The sequence below is a fragment of the Amaranthus tricolor genome, chromosome 12 (genome assembly GCF_026212465.1).
Source record: "Amaranthus tricolor cultivar Red isolate AtriRed21 chromosome 12, ASM2621246v1, whole genome shotgun sequence".
In the NCBI taxonomy this organism is placed as follows: domain Eukaryota; kingdom Viridiplantae; phylum Streptophyta; class Magnoliopsida; order Caryophyllales; family Amaranthaceae; genus Amaranthus; species Amaranthus tricolor.
In genome coordinates, this window is record NC_080058.1 from 18,289,263 (window position 1) to 18,307,218 (window position 17,956).

The 17,956-nt window shown below is 32.7% G+C and overlaps 1 protein-coding gene across 1 annotated transcript; it reads left to right on the top strand.

Moving 5' to 3' along the window:
- The first annotated feature begins 1,587 nt into the window (after positions 1-1,587).
- LOC130828224 (pyrophosphate-energized vacuolar membrane proton pump-like) lies at positions 1,588-9,024 on the top strand. The gene is made up of 8 exons (XM_057694079.1): positions 1,588-2,064; positions 4,564-5,138; positions 5,401-5,780; positions 6,445-6,531; positions 6,614-6,944; positions 7,504-7,914; positions 8,241-8,300; positions 8,453-9,024. The coding sequence occupies exons 1-8, from the start codon at positions 1,602-1,604 to the stop codon at positions 8,657-8,659; spliced, it is 2,514 nt and encodes an 837-aa protein (XP_057550062.1). The 5' UTR covers positions 1,588-1,601; the 3' UTR covers positions 8,660-9,024.
- The last annotated feature ends 8,932 nt before the right edge of the window (positions 9,025-17,956 follow it).

The following is a 17,956-nucleotide window of genomic DNA, read 5'->3' on the forward strand; positions in this document are numbered from 1 at the left end:
ACCAATTAGGGAAAGTGACCATTATCTTCTCTATGCAATGACACGTCATTTAAAGAATAAGTGGGGCTAATCATTAATCTGATTCTGGAATTATGATATGGAATTGTGGAATAATATTATATTCTAGTTATCTTCTTAGGCTTTTTATTAAAAAAAGTTTCTCCATTTAATAAAAAATATTCTTTAAAATATTTCAAATACAAACAATACTACATAATATATTTTTAATGAATATATTTAATTAAATTTCATTTAAATGTCGTTACTTTAAATTTCTAATGGTATATATGGTGATTTTAGTGACTTTTTAAACCCTTTAGCAACGTAATAAAAAATCATACTAAAGTTTTTCGCGACATAAAATCTAGTGACATTTCCTATAAATGGCACTATAGATTATAGTAACAACTATCTTCGTCAGTAAAGGCCAATATATATATATATATATATATATATATATATATATATATATATATATATATGTATATATATATATATATATGTATATATATATATATATGTATATATATATATATATATGTATATATATATATATATATGTATATATATATATATATATGTATATATATATATATATATATATATATATGTATATATATATATATATGTATATATATATATATATATGTATATATATATATATATATATGTATATATATATGTATATATATATATATATGTATATATATATGTATATATATATATATATATATGTATATATATATATATATGTATATATATATATATATGTATATATATATATATATATATATATATATATATATATACATATATATATATATATACATATATATATATATATACATATATATATATATATATATGTATATATATATATATATATGTATATATATATATATATGTATATATATATATATATATATATATATATATATATATATATATATATATATATATATATATATATATATATACATATATATATATATATATATATACATATATATATATATATATACATATATATATATATATATATATATACATATATATATATATATATAAATACATATATATATATATATATATAAATACATATATATATATATATATATATATATATATATATATATATATATATATATATATATATATATATATATATATATATATATATATATATATATATATATAATGAAAAGGATAAGAAGGACTCTACACCCTTGATTTCACTATACATACAAATAATGATACTATGTTATTAATTAAGAGCATTATTCAAACTTATAACGTAGTATCTTTTTTTGTGTAAGATCATAACTTTTACAAAGTTTTTGGCTCGATATATAGAGTAGGAATCTAATGAGAAGGGTGTTCAAAATGAGAACTATAAAAATCATTTTACACTTTGATTTGAATAAGGTTAAAAAAAATCTAAGGTCACGATTGAATCAAAAATATATAATTATAAAAATCAGTATATTACATAGAATAAATGCTATGATATAAATTTGAAAAATATTTTTAATTTATAACATAGCACCTATTTTTATATGTATAGTGACTAAATAACATTGCATCTATAATAAATATGGTGAATGTTTTATACACACATAAAGGATTCCTTGAACCCAAGGTTTGGTTACCTCATCTACAAAAAACAAAAGGTTTGGTTACCTCACGTTAAATATCTCATTCCCTCCTCCTACAAAAGTATACTCAAAGTTCGTATAGTCTTCCTCTCTTCTTCTCCAAACCCTTTCTTTCTCTTCCCTTATCTTCTTCATTCCCAAAACAATTCGCAATCTTTTGGAAAAATGAGTTCAACTCTTCTTCCAGATCTTGGAACTGAGATTCTGATTCCAGTATGTGCTGTTGTTGGTATTGTTTTCTCTCTTATTCAATGGTATTTGGTTTCTCAGGTTAAACTTTCTCCCGATTCTGGTCGCAATAATAACAACAAAAATGGGTATTCTGAGAATTTGATTGAAGAAGAAGAAGGATTAAATGACCATAGTGTTGTCACTAAATGTGCTGAAATTCAAAATGCTATTTCTGAAGGTGAAATTAATTTAATCTCCTTTTTGTTTCGTCGTGTTTTTTGGTTCTTGAATTTGATTTGTTTCTCTGGGTTTTTGTTCTGATTTTTTGAGATTTGATATGGGTTAAGTTGTGTCATTTTAATCTTGACGTGATATGGAATTTTTGCGTTTTTTGTCAATTTGTTTGTTTGAAAATGTGTGGATAAAATTTTGATTAGCATTGTAGAGCTCAATTTGGTGTGTAATGTTTTGTTTATGTTATTCCAATGAATTTTTGTTCAATTTTAAGTGTATTTATTTGTTTGCTTGTGATCTAATTCCTGTGATTCGATTTTGTATTTTGATTAATTCTATGTTTAAATAAGTTGGATTAAAAAGTTATATATCTAAGAATTTTTGCCCCTTGAATTCTTTAATTAAAGGTTCAGTTCGAATTTGAAATGGAGTTGTTGTTTTAAACGCTTGATCCTAGATTTATGAACAAATTATTAATGAAGTTTAATGTAGTGCTTTGGTACTTATTCAAATTGTTGAGCTTTAGTCTAAAGTGATCAATTAATGAGTTTAAGCGTTAAAGTTAAGAAATCTGTTATTAATATTATTAGTTGCAATCTGATTATGATTGATTCTTTTTGTTTCTTCACACGGATTTTGATGTTATTGTTTGTGATTTAGATTCCTTTTGTTTTTGCTTAGCCAATCCACATAAACTATATTGTGTGATTCAATTGCGTAATCTTGCTTTCAATTGGATTTAAATGCTTGGTAATCTAATCTTGTTTTTGAATTTAGAAGAGAGGGAAAAAGTTTGCATAGTTTGATGCTTCAGATTTTTTTGAACTTCTATACTTTTTAGCTTCGTGAAGTGATGTGTGTCAAAAAGGCTGTATCTCTATCTTTAGGCAATAATTGATTTGAATTGAAAACTGCCAAATTCTGTAAGAAAACTGCAAAATTCTGTACACCAATTTGAAAAAGTGTCTATTCACATTATTTTCGTTTTCTGTTTCAGATCTAAATGCCTTTATTTGTTGGTGGACCTGTATTTTGATACTTTTGTTTTAGTGATCTTTATTCGCATTTTGCTTTTGTTTGTATATCATATTTGACTTGATTTCAGAATTAACCTTTTTGTAAGGAGGTAATTAGAGTAATTGTGGCTGTTTTTCGTATATGGGCATTATGTTTTTCGTATATGAGCATTTAGTAAGGAAACTGGTATTGCTCATGTAGTCAGTGTTATGATTGTGATCGTGCTGTTTGGTGAGATTTGAAGATATAATGGTATGTTAATTTTGGGCATGATGCCCAAAAATGTGGGGATATACACTGAGAGATTGTTGTCCTGTTAGATTAGGGATATAATTTTGTCAATTCAGATTCAATGTTTAATTATATGTTTAATGTTTTGCACATGGTGTGGTAGACTTGCAAAGGCCTTTTAGAAATAAAATATTTTTATTTGCTTCATTTGGTGTCGTGTGTCTATAAGCAGGCTTATATTATCTAGTAGTTTAGTGCAAGTTGTGAACTGGCGCATTGCGGCTTCAAGATTAATTTATCTTGAAATATGCTGTCTGTGATCTTGTATTAAGTGATATTGCTGGAACAAGGGGGGCAGTGATCCTTGAATAATATTGCATCTTGTACTGTTTGGTTTTATTGTTATTTGTTTATTTCCCTCCATTTTTCAATTATTTTTCAATCTTATGGTGCTATGATCTGGTATTCATTTAAAGTTTTTTTTTAACTATTGTTTGGGTTTTGTTTTATATGGATTTTAGACACTGTGTCAATGACATTATGGGTTCATTGTGAAGTTGGTCTCATTGTGATTACTCGCTCAATAGTGGAGAGTGGAAACTGGAGACCACTGGATTGTATGAGCCAATAATTTCATGGATTAGTTATTGTTTACATTATAGCTTGCCTGCCAGAATTTTTCATCTGATAATGATACTAGATAATCTGTTATTTTCATTCTGATTTCAGAAGTTTTTTTCTGAGTGATATAAATTTGGGTCTTATAATTGGAATTGCTTTAGCCTGTCTAAGTAACTGAGACAATGATCTTGATTTGACGAACTGATACTCATTGCTTGTTGATTGAGTTTTCGTATGACGTCAATTTAACATTTTCTTTATTTTCCTATAGCACCTTGCTTAGACATTTATTCTGCCTGTGATTAATCAGGCCCCATTATCTTAGTTGGTATGGTATATGACTTTATGAGTTCAAGTTCTATACGAGTATTTCTGGGACTAGTATCACATATTGTTCCTCTGATATGCATGCGGCGTGCAGTATCAGTGCTGCATTTCATTAGTGCTATGAAGTTCAGCTTGGCAAAATTTTTATAGCTGTGTTCAATCATAAATCTTATTTCTTACAAGATTGTTTACTAAATGCTCTTATGGGTATCACTTTAAATGTGTCAATTGTGCTATGTAAATATATGATTACTTCCACCCTTCATTTTCCTGTAGTTATTTTAATTATTCTACTTGACTGTTGCAGGAGCAACCTCCTTCCTTTTCACGGAGTATCAATATGTGGGTATCTTCATGGTTGCTTTTGCTGTGTTGATATTCCTTTTCCTTGGATCTGTGGAGGGCTTCAGCACAAGTAGTCAAGAGTGCACCTATGACAAAACCAAGACCTGCAAGCCTGCTCTTGCCACTGCTGTCTTCAGCACAGTATCCTTTTTGCTTGGTGCTATCACTTCTTTGGCTTCTGGTTTCCTCGGAATGAAGATTGCAACATACGCAAATGCTAGAACAACTCTAGAGGCTAGAAAGGGTGTCGGCAAAGCTTTCATTGTAGCTTTCAGGTCTGGAGCTGTCATGGGCTTCCTTCTTGCTGCAAATGGTCTTTTGGTTCTTTACATTGCTATCCTCCTCTTCAAGATCTACTATGGCGAGGACTGGGAAGGTCTTTTTGAGGCTATTACTGGCTATGGTCTTGGAGGATCTTCTATGGCTCTTTTCGGAAGAGTTGGTGGTGGTATTTACACGAAAGCTGCAGATGTTGGAGCTGATCTTGTCGGTAAAGTTGAAAGAAACATCCCTGAGGATGACCCCAGGAATCCAGCTGTAAGATTTCCTCCTGTGAAAATTTAATAAACTCTATAATCTTGCTTAAGTCACATATGAGTTGGTCACTTCAAGTAACTTTTTTAAATGAGAATTTTTGATGTTTAACATACAACACTTGTCCAGAAAGCGGGCTTGTTATTTTGGAATATTTTCCAGTATAATTGGCCAATCTAAGGAATAAAAAGTTTCTTCTTACTCAATGAATTGTTTGTATGTTTTAGTTCATGAACTTACACAGGTGTTCATCTTCCCTCTCTAGGTCATTGCTGATAATGTCGGTGACAATGTTGGTGATATTGCTGGTATGGGATCGGATCTCTTTGGATCGTATGCTGAGTCATCTTGTGCTGCTCTAGTTGTGGCATCCATTTCTTCATTTGGAATCAATCATGAATTTACAGCAATGTTGTTCCCTCTGTTAGTTAGCTCTGTTGGTATTCTTGTTTGCTTGATCACAACCTTATTTGCTACTGATTTCTTTGAGATCAAGGCTGTTAAGGAGATTGAGCCCTCACTGAAGAAGCAACTAGTCATCTCCACTGCTCTTATGACTGTTGGAGTCGCAATTGTTGCGTGGGTTGCTCTTCCTTCTTCCTTCACCATTTTTGACTTTGGAACTCAGAAGGATGTGAAGAACTGGTAAGACCTTCAGTTGCTCAAAATACATTGTCTATATAAGGAAATCGTGATTCCCTCTGTTTTCTTTTGTTGTTCCTAATTTGATAAATTTGTGAGAGCTTTTTGATCAAATTAGAAACAAATAAGAGTATCTTACTGAAAAGTTTTGCTCTATTGCAAGCTACTTTGAGTTAGGACTTGTTTGATATAGCGTGAATATATGCATTTTCTCTATGTTGATATCTTTTGTATTCTCTTTGTTGAGTTGATTGTCATGTAATTTTTCCTTCTCATGAAATATAATTATATCACAAAACCATCCTTAATTATTCTGTGGTCATTTCTAATTCCCTTCCATATTTAATATTTTAATATAGGCATTTTGGAAGGTTATACTTAGAGGTTTATTAAGCCCTTTCTTGAACTACTGTTTAATGAGATTAAATTTCTTATTATGATGGAACAATTTGATATTGAACTTACTAAGTGTGCGCTCTTACTTTGGAATGTACCAACATAGGAATTTGGTGTATTGAAGTGGGTTGGAGGGATTATTTTATTAAATCATTTCGATATTAGGTAAGGTAATAGCTTTGGTTCATACTGGACTATTTCCTAGTGGGAGGATTGATGTTTTGGCTTGGTTCAATTGGTGTCATTGCTTACTGTTTCTCTTTGAATGTAGGCAATTGTTCTTATGTGTTGCTGTTGGCTTGTGGGCGGGGCTTATCATTGGATTTGTGACTGAATACTACACTAGTAATGCATACAGGTATGTGTCTCAACATCTAACATTTCTTAGTATCTAGCTGCTACAACTCTTGTAAAATGCTGATTGTCATCATTGCTTGTAGTCCTGTGCAAGATGTTGCTGACTCTTGCCGAACTGGAGCTGCCACAAATGTTATTTTTGGCCTGGCCTTGGGCTACAAGTCAGTTATTATTCCTATTTTTGCTATTGCAATAAGCATATTTGTCAGTTTTAGCTTTGCGGCTATGTATGGTATTGCCATGGCTGCTCTTGGTATGCTCAGCACCATTGCTACTGGATTGGCTATTGATGCATATGGCCCCATTAGTGATAATGCTGGAGGTATTGCTGAGATGGCTGGTATGAGCCACAGAATCCGTGAGAGAACTGATGCCCTTGATGCTGCTGGAAACACAACTGCTGCTATTGGAAAGGTAATATGTTTTTTACAACTTGGGAATATGATTCAGTTCTTCAATGTCTTATGTGTGGCTTGTATGGGCTGTTCTTATGGGAATTTCAGGCTCTAGCTATTTAGATATATCAAATTCGCCATTTTTGTCGTGTTTATCAAATTAATGTTTTGGGTTTGAGGTGTTTCTCAACATAGATGGGCATTTTAGTTTCGCGCTTAAATTTTATTCGGTGAGGAAGGAGTAGGCACAATGATTTATGTTCAACAATCAGGGTTTGGGTCGTCCAATTTGAATTTTGGGATCTGATGTGCCTTAATTGAATAATTTTTCCTTGGGTTTCCAAAATTTGAAGTCCTTGGTGGATAGGTAAGTTTTTGACAGCTCTTGCATGTTGTGGTAGGTCAGAAATTGGAAGGCAGGCTTAAAAACCCTGCCATCAAGCTGGGTCATAACTAAATAGTAGTGCCAGCCGTAAGTGAGCGATCGTGAGTTTTCTAATGGCTGATGGTTGCCTATGTAAATTGATGTGTATGTCAAATGTTGTACCCTAACCTAGGTAATAAATATTCCTTTTCAGGGATTCGCCATTGGTTCTGCTGCTCTTGTCTCTCTTGCCCTCTTTGGTGCTTTTGTGAGCCGTGCAGCTATCTCAACTGTTGATGTCTTGACTCCCAAAGTCTTCATTGGTCTTCTTGTAGGAGCCATGCTTCCGTACTGGTTCTCTGCCATGACAATGAAGAGTGTGGGAAGTGCAGCTTTGAAAATGGTTGAAGAGGTTCGCAGGCAATTCAACACCATCCCTGGCTTGATGGAAGGTACTGCCAAGCCTGACTATGCAACCTGTGTCAAGATCTCCACCGATGCTTCCATCAAGGAGATGATCCCACCAGGTGCTCTTGTCATGCTCACACCATTGATCGTTGGAACCTTGTTTGGTGTCGAAACTCTTTCTGGTATTCTTGCTGGTTCTCTTGTGTCTGGTGTACAGGTAACTATTTCATGTCTTGTGGCCCAAATTTTTGGCTTTGAATTGTTCAGCTTAGTTTTATTTTGTTTTCTGTCGGGTTGGGTTGGGGACTTGGGTGTTTGATCAATTAACTTATTATATATAGTAAATGATCAGTCGGGAAATATTTTACTTTTCCGTTTAAATTTGATTTAAGGTTTGGGTTTTTGGGTTGGGGACCTGGGGTGGGTCGAATTACTAATGTTTTTCCATTTTGCTATTTGTATTGACTTGTGAGTTTGTTGATTGAAAAGAAATTTTCTTTACTTGAGAAGTTATAAATCCTCATTGTTTCTCATGAATTGCAGATCGCTATCTCTGCATCTAACACCGGTGGTGCTTGGGACAATGCTAAGAAATATATTGAGGTAAGCATTTGATACCTGTACAATATATGCTTTGTTACGTGTCATGCATTTCAATAGTGCTTTGGCTTCTTGACAAACTACGAAAATTTCCATTGAATAAGCCCATTGTTGGAACTTGACTGTCTTTATTATGACCTTGGCATTTGTTGCAGGCTGGTGTTTCAGAGCATGCAAGGCAGCTCGGACCCAAGGGATCTGATGCACACAAGGCAGCTGTGATCGGTGACACCGTTGGTGACCCTCTTAAGGACACATCTGGACCATCACTCAACATCTTGATCAAGCTTATGGCTGTCGAGTCTCTAGTGTTTGCCCCCTTCTTTGCTACCCACGGTGGGTTGCTATTCAAGATCTTTTAAAATTGACGTATACGGTCAATAGAGGGAGGATTTCACAGTATTTTCTCCTTATTTTGTCGTCTACAACTCAGGTAGTTTTAAGTTTGTCGCACAATTTTTGGACGTCCTTAGAGTACAAGGCTTAAGGGGCTTGCACTTGAAAGACTCCCAACCTTCTTACATATAGAGGGGTGGGAGAACAATGATGATGATGATGATAAACTTGAGTCAGCCTTGTAAAATAGAGTGATATTCTCAAACATTATTCTTTTTATCTCTCATTGCATGTAAGAAAGGAATCAGTAGCAGTAATCATTTTGCAGACCTCTCCAGGTTTAACTCATTTTCGATAAGAAATTGTATGCATTTTGTCATCTTTCTCTTCAGAGATTTCTCTTAAAGTTTTTCTTCTTTTTCTGGTCACCAAACAATGAAAGAAATAAAGAGTGTCTATTTTTAGCTGGCTCGATGCGTTAGATTAACAATAACACCTGAACTAATAATATGACCACAAGACACTTTTTAGTAAACTTGAATGATTCGTTTAGTAAGCAATACTGGTAGGATTGATGATGGAAATTTTGAGTAATTTTTCGTAGAATTGATTTTTGAAAAGTTTAATGGTCATATTTATTTTCTTTCAATAATCTTATTTTCGTTATAAAATTTATTAGAATGCATTATCATTTAAAAATCTGGTATTAGATGATAATGAAAATTGTGAACAAAATAGTTTTTTAAGATCAAACTTTTATTATCGTATGAATGATATGATATATATAATGAAAATTTAAATTACAATTATTTCTAACTTTTAACATTTAATATCGATTATCAAACATAGGGAAGGGACATCTTTCAATTGAAATGGAGTTACAAGTGGAACAAGAAAACTCAAGTACTTTTGTACGTCAATGAAAATCTATTATTAAAGAGTATAATATGGATTATTTCATTAAGTACAAAATATCCCATTGAGTTCCACACAATAATGGAATAAATCTAATATGTTGCGTTTTCTGGAGGCTTTGGGTCTTCTAGAACATCATCATATAATCTCTTTTTTAATTTTTTTTATAAAATGCTAATAATATTACTAATAATGAAAAATTACCAAGAATAATTTAATCATTTTATGAGTTTTTTATAATTATCTCACTTATTGATTAACTATAAATAATCCAAACTTTAGTGGGTGTTTAAGTAAATTCGGGTAACCGAATGACCAGCTATAGTAAGTACTTTACTAAAAAGTAAATTGAAACTAATAAAAAATTAGAGAAAAATTTTAAAAATTTATATTAAAAATTTTGAATAATAAAAAAAATTGAATTTTTTTTACATATTTTCACTTTTTTTCGATATTTAATTTTAATTTATATTTTTTCTGAAATAATAAAACTTGCTATAGAAAATCATTTGATTATCGGGTTTACTCTAAGTTATTACACCCTAAAGTTTAAATTATTCATGATTATTCAATATTTAACGTTATTGCAGGAAAATTCAATGTAATTTTTCATAATAATAACTGTTATTATTATTATTATTATTATTATTATTATTATTATTATTATTATTATTATTATTATTATTATTATAAAATTTTATATAATAATTACAGCAATTTCATCATAGTTATTATTGTCGAAGCAGCCCAATTATCACTGAATAATACGTAGCGAGTGAGGACTATTACAATCAATATAAAAAATCCTAAATTATATGCAATATAATTTACAAAACTAAAATATATTATCACAGTATAACAATGTGGCTACTGCCATGTGTAGTTATAGAAAATTAATCATGATATCTGATATGCGGGTTTTTTGAAGTCGTTAATTTTAGATTCGAATCAAATAATATTTATAAAATACCCTAAGAACTACACAAGTATAGTGGGAGTAGGAGATCGATCCACGAAGACGAGGGATCCTAGACTCTAACTCTCGAAGGAAGGTTATTAAAGGCTTGGCTGTTTAAAACTAAACTAATGACAAGAAATTAAATGCGAGGAAAACAATCAATAAACAAAAGGGAGATCGAATAACTACACCCTAGAAACGTACTCTCAAGTGTTCGTACCTTAAAAGGAGGAACTCAATCATTCATTGGTGTTGCGTCTAAACTCAAGATAACGAGAGGAAGTTGGTAACCTACAAGTCAAACGAACGACCTATAATAGTCCAATATCTCCCTAGGAGTGGTAGCAGATCAAGATTCGTATCGAATTGCGTCAATCAACGAATGCGATTCTCAACTCAACCTCTAATCAAAAAACACGATTTCCAACTTCTAGGGTTTCGATTAAAAGAACTATTCACTCATTGAAAGAACTAGGGAAAAAGTAAAAAGATATTTTTGAGAAATTTTTATTAGTTATAAAATATTAAAGTGTTTTCTTGAATGTATAAGATTTTTTAAAAGAAACTTTTGCGATATTAAATAACTAGTTTGTACAAAACATTCTTTAGTTGACTATTTGATCAAAATTTATGTAAAGAGATGTAAAAGTAGTTTTTTTTTTTTAAAATTTTCCTTGTTTTTAAATTATACGTGAAATTTTGGATTTTATGTAAATATTAAAAGAATAAAATTTTTACTTGTTTTATATTAATAATAATTGATTTTTGTGAAATATAAGTTTTACTTGTTTTATAACAAGAAGTATTGATTTTGGTGAACTTATAAAGTGTTACTTGTTTTATAACTAGAAATATTGATTTTCGTAAACTTATAAATTCTATTTGTTTCATAATTAGAATATTGATTTTTGTGAACTTAATAAGTTTTACTTGTTTTACAAAACTTGAAATATCAATCTTTGGTGAATTTTTCTGAATTTTAGAAATTTATTCAAAGAATGCAGTTTTACTTGACTTATATTTGAATATTTGTTTTTATGAAAAGAATAAAAGTTTTATTTGTTCTAAAGTTTGAAACTTTGATTGAGAACTTATTTCAAAAGAAATTAATTCTAGTAGCTACTTGTGAAGAATATTGATTTGGAAAATATTAATAGCATATTAAATTATTAGTGTGATTTTATGTAGTTAACAAGGGAACTATTAAAAATATAGTTTTAAATAAAGTTCGATGTGTTAGAGTTTAATAATAAAGTTATGAGGGCATAAAGGTAATTTAATATTTTGATTAAAAATCTTGTTAAATCAAGAAAGTCGGTCAAAATCAAGTCAGTTTGTAGTTTAAAAATATGATGTACTTGTGTGAAATTATCCAATATTGATTGAGTGATCTTGATAGTAAGTTAATGTTGAACCATGGACCAACATGTAAAATCACCGCGCCTGTGTTAGTCGGCACGTAAAATGCTGTTTAAGATAGGGAATTAACTACCTATCTTGTAGAAGCTCGAACATAAATGTATTAAAGGGGTGACAACTCCCACCACAGTTAGATTTAGGGCTTCGGCCCTAATCTAGCCGGACCGTTACATATATCAGGTTTTATAATGTTTTGTTGATCAATGACAAACTTGATTAATCTTGAAGCTAGGATGGTACGGTTATGAGTATTAATAAAATAAACTTACTTAAGTATTAAGATTACCGAATTGTATAAGTGGCAATAACGTATTTCTGCCAATGTTGAGAATGGTTTCTTAATGAGTTGAAAGTATGGAACAGTGAAAGAATATAGTAAAAATATACAATGGTGTAAATTAATTATAAGTTCGTACTTAAATTATTATTTTGTAAATATAGTGTATAATTTCAATGTTTTGAACTGGATAGGGAGTTATGCTTGGCGTTAAGCATTGATCGGTTCAATCAACTGTCATCCGTATTATGGATAGCAGAATTTTGCAAGAGTTAGGTTCAGGTTCCGATCCAGGCCACTTCTACAATTTGTTTATGCTATTGAGGACTTAGCATTTTGTTATTTACTTGATGCTCGATGATCTTGAAATATTTAATTTTATTTATTAAGTATTTTTTTAGAACAAATGATATGTATTTCATTTTTCTACTCAAATGTAATATTATCTTTTCTAATAAATTTTGAATTTTTAAAAGTTTTTTAGCAGATCGACATTTAAAGACTTCCGCATTATTATTTTAAATATTGTCATTTATTTTTATTACATATTGAGATAGTTGCTCCTGCTACAAGAACAAGCACAATTCTAAGATTCCCTAAGTAGCACTTAATAAGAAAGGATTCACAATGGAGTCCTAGAAAGTTCAATCCTAACCAAGCTAGTCGAAATGCGCCTCAATAGGTAGCCATCCAAGCCACAAACTAAGGAAGCATTGATCCCCCAAGTTAAGCGAAAAGTAGTCAATCACTTAGTTCCAAAACAAGCACAAGGCTAGGAAAACACGAGTAAGAATATGACCACTATAATGTACACAATAGAAGCTTGCATGCCTGTTTCACAACTCAAACATGAACTACAACAAAACTAAAACTAGACTAATCATGCAAACACATAAGATAATAGAAACAATAATGCAGATCTTTCGAAGCTTGAAAACCATAGGAACCTAATGTGCTCGTTTTAGAGCACGTTTCCAACTATATTATAGTGTCAAGTCTCACGATTTAGATTGATTTTATACACATTACGCATGATCTTACCCTGTTCTTATCTTTGAGGTGTTTTTAAGTCATTTCAGGTGTTTTAGAGCTTTAGCATGCATCTGAAGCCTTCCCCAAAGATCCCGCAAAGTTTGGAGGCCATTAGATACTTGAATAGATGTGCAACACTCAAGATTTTTGGCTCAAAGTCACTGAATCAAGTGAATCCAAGAACCATTTGGGTGAATGCAAGTGGCTGGGGCGAGTAGCTTGCCCATTCAGGCAAATAACTCCTTAAAACCAAAACCAATGCTCCAATCAAGCTAGAAATACCGAATGCAAATCCATTCGGTCGAACGAATGGTCATTCGGTCAAATGAAGTGTCCATTCATTCGAGTAGACCCCTAGACTGCGAGCTTTGATTTCTTCGCAAGCTTTATTCCGTGGCTATTTTAAGGGCTTTTTTGCCTAATGTCTTAGGGCTATAAATACCCCATTTTCAGTGTATACTCCTATGCATACTCTAAGAGTTCATTCACTCAAATTAGAACATTAACTCTTTATACTTTAATTTACATTTCTTTTCCTAGTTTAGATTAAAGCTTTCCTTTATTACTTTCCTTTACATTTTAAGTATTATGTTTCGGATTTAAGCTTTCTTTCATTCAAGAACTTGGTTTATGTAAGTTTCATTTCTCTGTATTGCTTTGACGTCATTCAATACCTTTATTTAATGCTTTCCTTGCTTTCATTAAATTTGATAGAGTAGTTTGCTATTGTCTTCATTCATTGCTTCCGTTGTTCTTTATTGCTTTCTTTATTACTTGCCGGTTTCACTTTAGTTCTTTATGCTTTTAATGATGTTTTTGTTTACTTCTTTTTCCATAGTTGTCATTACTATGTGTGAGTAGTTTTCTTAGGGGTTTGATGTAATACCCAGATTTAGCTTGAAAAAGGATTGATAGACTACTCATATCAACAAGGTGCATCTTTTTTTCTAGGGAGCCCGCTAAGAACTCCACAGTTAAGCGTGTTTGGTGAGGAGCAATCTTAGGATGGGCGACCTCCTGGGAAGTGTTCCCGGGTGCGCACGAGTGAGGACAAAGTGCGCTGGAAAGACTTGTGTTGGTTTGTAGGGCCAGTCTACAGTCTCCATGAGTAGTCACCAGCGGTCTGAGGGGCCGGGGTGTTACATTTGATTAGTGAAAACCTAGGAATGGTCTTATTTTTCATATGTTAGGCTAGGGTTTGAGATTATTGGTGATTGGTTGATTTATATTTGATGTGAATCTTGTCCTACCACTCCTCACGAGACATAGGCCGATTGTAGGTTCGTGTGCTTTATAAGGTCATAAACTTCCTCTCTCCATCTTGAGTGTCTTGATTGATTGTTGTGCGATTTCCCTTGACCTAGTTTATCATGTGTTCATAGTTTTCTTATAGGGTCACAATATTTATAGGGTCACAAACTTCCTCTCTCCATCTCTGTTTTCTTATTGTCACTAATAGTTTATTTTAATCAACCTTTCACTTATATAACCTCCCTACTTCAAGTCTAGAGTCTTGCAAGTCTTCTCCTTGTGGTTCAATCCCCTTATACCGCTATACTATGTGTAGTTTCTAGGGTGTTACAAATAATTTTTTCATAGCTTGGCCTTTTGTTAACGACTCTAAAAATCAGTTATCAAAATGGCGCCGTTGTTTGGGATGAGGTGCTGTGTTTAGATTTTGTTCTTGGCGTAGTTTATTTTCGCATTGTTTTTTTTAATTATTTGATAATCTTACTTGTCAGTGCTTACGCTTGGTTTTCTAGTGTTTTTTGCATGCACCCATAGCACTCGCATATCACAGCTACAGCTCGTTCCTTACAATCCTAATATTCAAAGGGTGAGAAGACGATCTCTACCTCATGTTCAGTCATAACCAACCACACCTGATTGTCCTACAACACCTATGGCCGAAAATCAACAACTGTTTGGTCAATTTAGGACACTTGGGTCTCAAGAATTTCAAGGGGGTGTTCTACTCGTCGACCTAGCTCTATACCAAATACACCCCCAGTTCACCTGGATGGTGAAGGAGACCCCATTTTGTGGTTTGAAGATAAATGCCCTCCAACACTTGGAGACATTTTCAGATATTTTTGAGCTTATTCCTCCATGCCCCAAAAATCCAAACTATGTGCGGATCCCCTCTTCACTTGAGTCTAGCCGGCGACACCAAAGATTAGTACAAATGCTTAGAGCCCAACTCCATCACTAGGGCTCAGTTGAAGATGAATTTTCTAGAAAGTTCTATCCTATAGTTCGAACGCAAGATTGGCGCAAGAAAATAGCATCATTCACCTAAGAGGATGATGACAGTGCTACTTGGAGTAGGTTTGAAAGGATGATCAAAGCTTTCCCCCTTTATAGGTATGGGGAGAACCATCTCAACACCTTTTTCTACGATGGTCTCAATGACTTTATCAAGGCACTTCTAGATTCTGGGGTTGGTGGAAAACTTTCAAAAGTTCCATGCAACCAAGTGGTTGAAACGAGTATCTTGGACTCTCTCGGTGCAAAAATTGAAGCAATCATGGATAAGAAATTATCTAAGTTCAAGCTGGCTCAAGGTAGTTTCAATGTCTCGTCGACAAATAAAGCCAAGTCCTTTTCATGTAGAATCCGCGGGGGCACCAATCATGATCTATCTTATTGTGGGGGCTCGAACTCTGAGCATGTGGCAACTGCGGACTATAGGGGGTGCAACCAAGATGGGAGTCCGATTATGGGTATAATCTCGAATGTGCGGCGGCCGTGGGTTATGGTGGTTAAAATCAAGGGTAAGCTCATCAACTTTCCTAGAACAACCAACCTTTTAGACCTCCTTTCAATCCCAACCCTAGCCAAGGAAACTTCAACCAAGGCTACAACCAAACCAATCATGTGCCTTATTGTAACACCCCGAGTTTTTCTGACGTCATTAATTAATATTTTAGTAACTTTTGGGGATTTTATAATTATATTAAATTATTTCTAAATTAATAAATTTCTTTCATATACGAATTTAAATGTGAACTTATATACATATATTAAAAATATAATTACGATTTCTCAAACAAAGAGGTTCGAATTAAAATGATTATTTTATTAAAATGTGTGAGTCCACGAAGGTCAGTCTCTTAGTTGGGTCTCGTAAGAAAACAAATCGAGATAAAAATAAATAAATAAATAAATAAATAAATAAATAAATAAATATAATAATAATAATAATAATGATAATAATAATAATAATAATAATAATCATAATAATAGAAATAACGAGTATAAAAACGTTGAAACCCTAAACACTCAAGAGGGAGCCGTCACTTCTTTCCTTCTTCTCCTCCTTCTTTCTCTTCTTCTTCCTTCCTCCCTCACTCCCGCATTTTTCCCCCTTCCCGCACAGCAGCCCGGCAGCCACGAGGACACCAGCAACCCCTTTTCTCCCCTGCGCCACCAGTGAACGACCAGCAGCAGCCGCGCCTTCTCCTTCCCGTAAGCAGCAGCAGCAAGGCTGCGTTCTCCTCTGACCAGCAGCTGCGTTTTTCTTCTCGCCACCGCAGCACACTCCCTCCTCCCTCGTTGTGACTGGCCGGCAGCAGACCCACGAACAGCCGCCAGTTGCTGTTCGATTTAAGGCCCTCTCCAGCCATTCTTGGCTTTCGTGCACCACCACCACGACCTTCATTCTCCTCTTCACCATTCTTACTAGTTTTAATCTTTGTAAGCATCTCACTTTCCAATTGATTAATTTACTAATTTTAATTAGAATCTACCATGTTCATGAGTTGTGTGTTGATTGTGTATTGTATTAGTCTCATTGAATTCTAGTATGAGTAGTAGTTAAAAGAATTGTCATCGAAATGAAATGATTAGGGTTTTATTTAGAGATGTGATTACTAGTAGTGTGTGTGTGTGTTTGTATGCTACTTTGGTGATGTGATGATTTATTCAATAATCTTATAAGTAGTTGAGACTTTGTTGATTATCGTGGTGGCAATTAGTAATGTTTTGATTACAATTGACTATAGATATGGTTTTGGTTGTTAATTGGAAGTAGGAGTTGCTAATTGTTATTGATTTAATTGTAGAGAATTACTACTACCTTATTAGGTTGTTATTGATGTTGTAAATACGTAATTTCAATAAGTCATGAGCATAGTGTCTAACTTATTGTTGAGAGTTGCTAAAGTTACTTGTTGTGATGTTTGATTGTAGCTTTCCTAGCTTCAAAGAATGTAATAAATGGTATTACGATGTGGTAGCTTTAAGATTTGTCATTGTCATCATATTAGCACTATATTAACATCGTAAGATTTAAGTGTGATTTTTATTTTATTTTTTTTTGGTAACATGAACCAATATAACTCAAATTGGTCAATATAAAGGAATGATTTACATAATCCTTTTATTCTTAAATTGATGGAAAAACTTGTGTTATTGTTGAATTGACGATTATGCTTGGTGATTGAATGAAATGCGTACCTTGTCATGAACGGATGATAGTGGTTACTTTGGGTTCTAGCTGGTATGACAAAGTAGTTAAGAGAACTTATAAGTTCTATTCCTAACTTGTATAGGTTCCCAGTTTATAAGAGGAAAGTAGACCCTTAGTTGGGTGATTTTTTGTAACTTGTGGTCGTGCAGTGATGCTCGCAGGTACGTACACGCAGTAACTAACCCTTATATGCAATTTGCTTTAAGACATTATTGTTTATTGTGATAATATACATTGCATTGAAACTATGA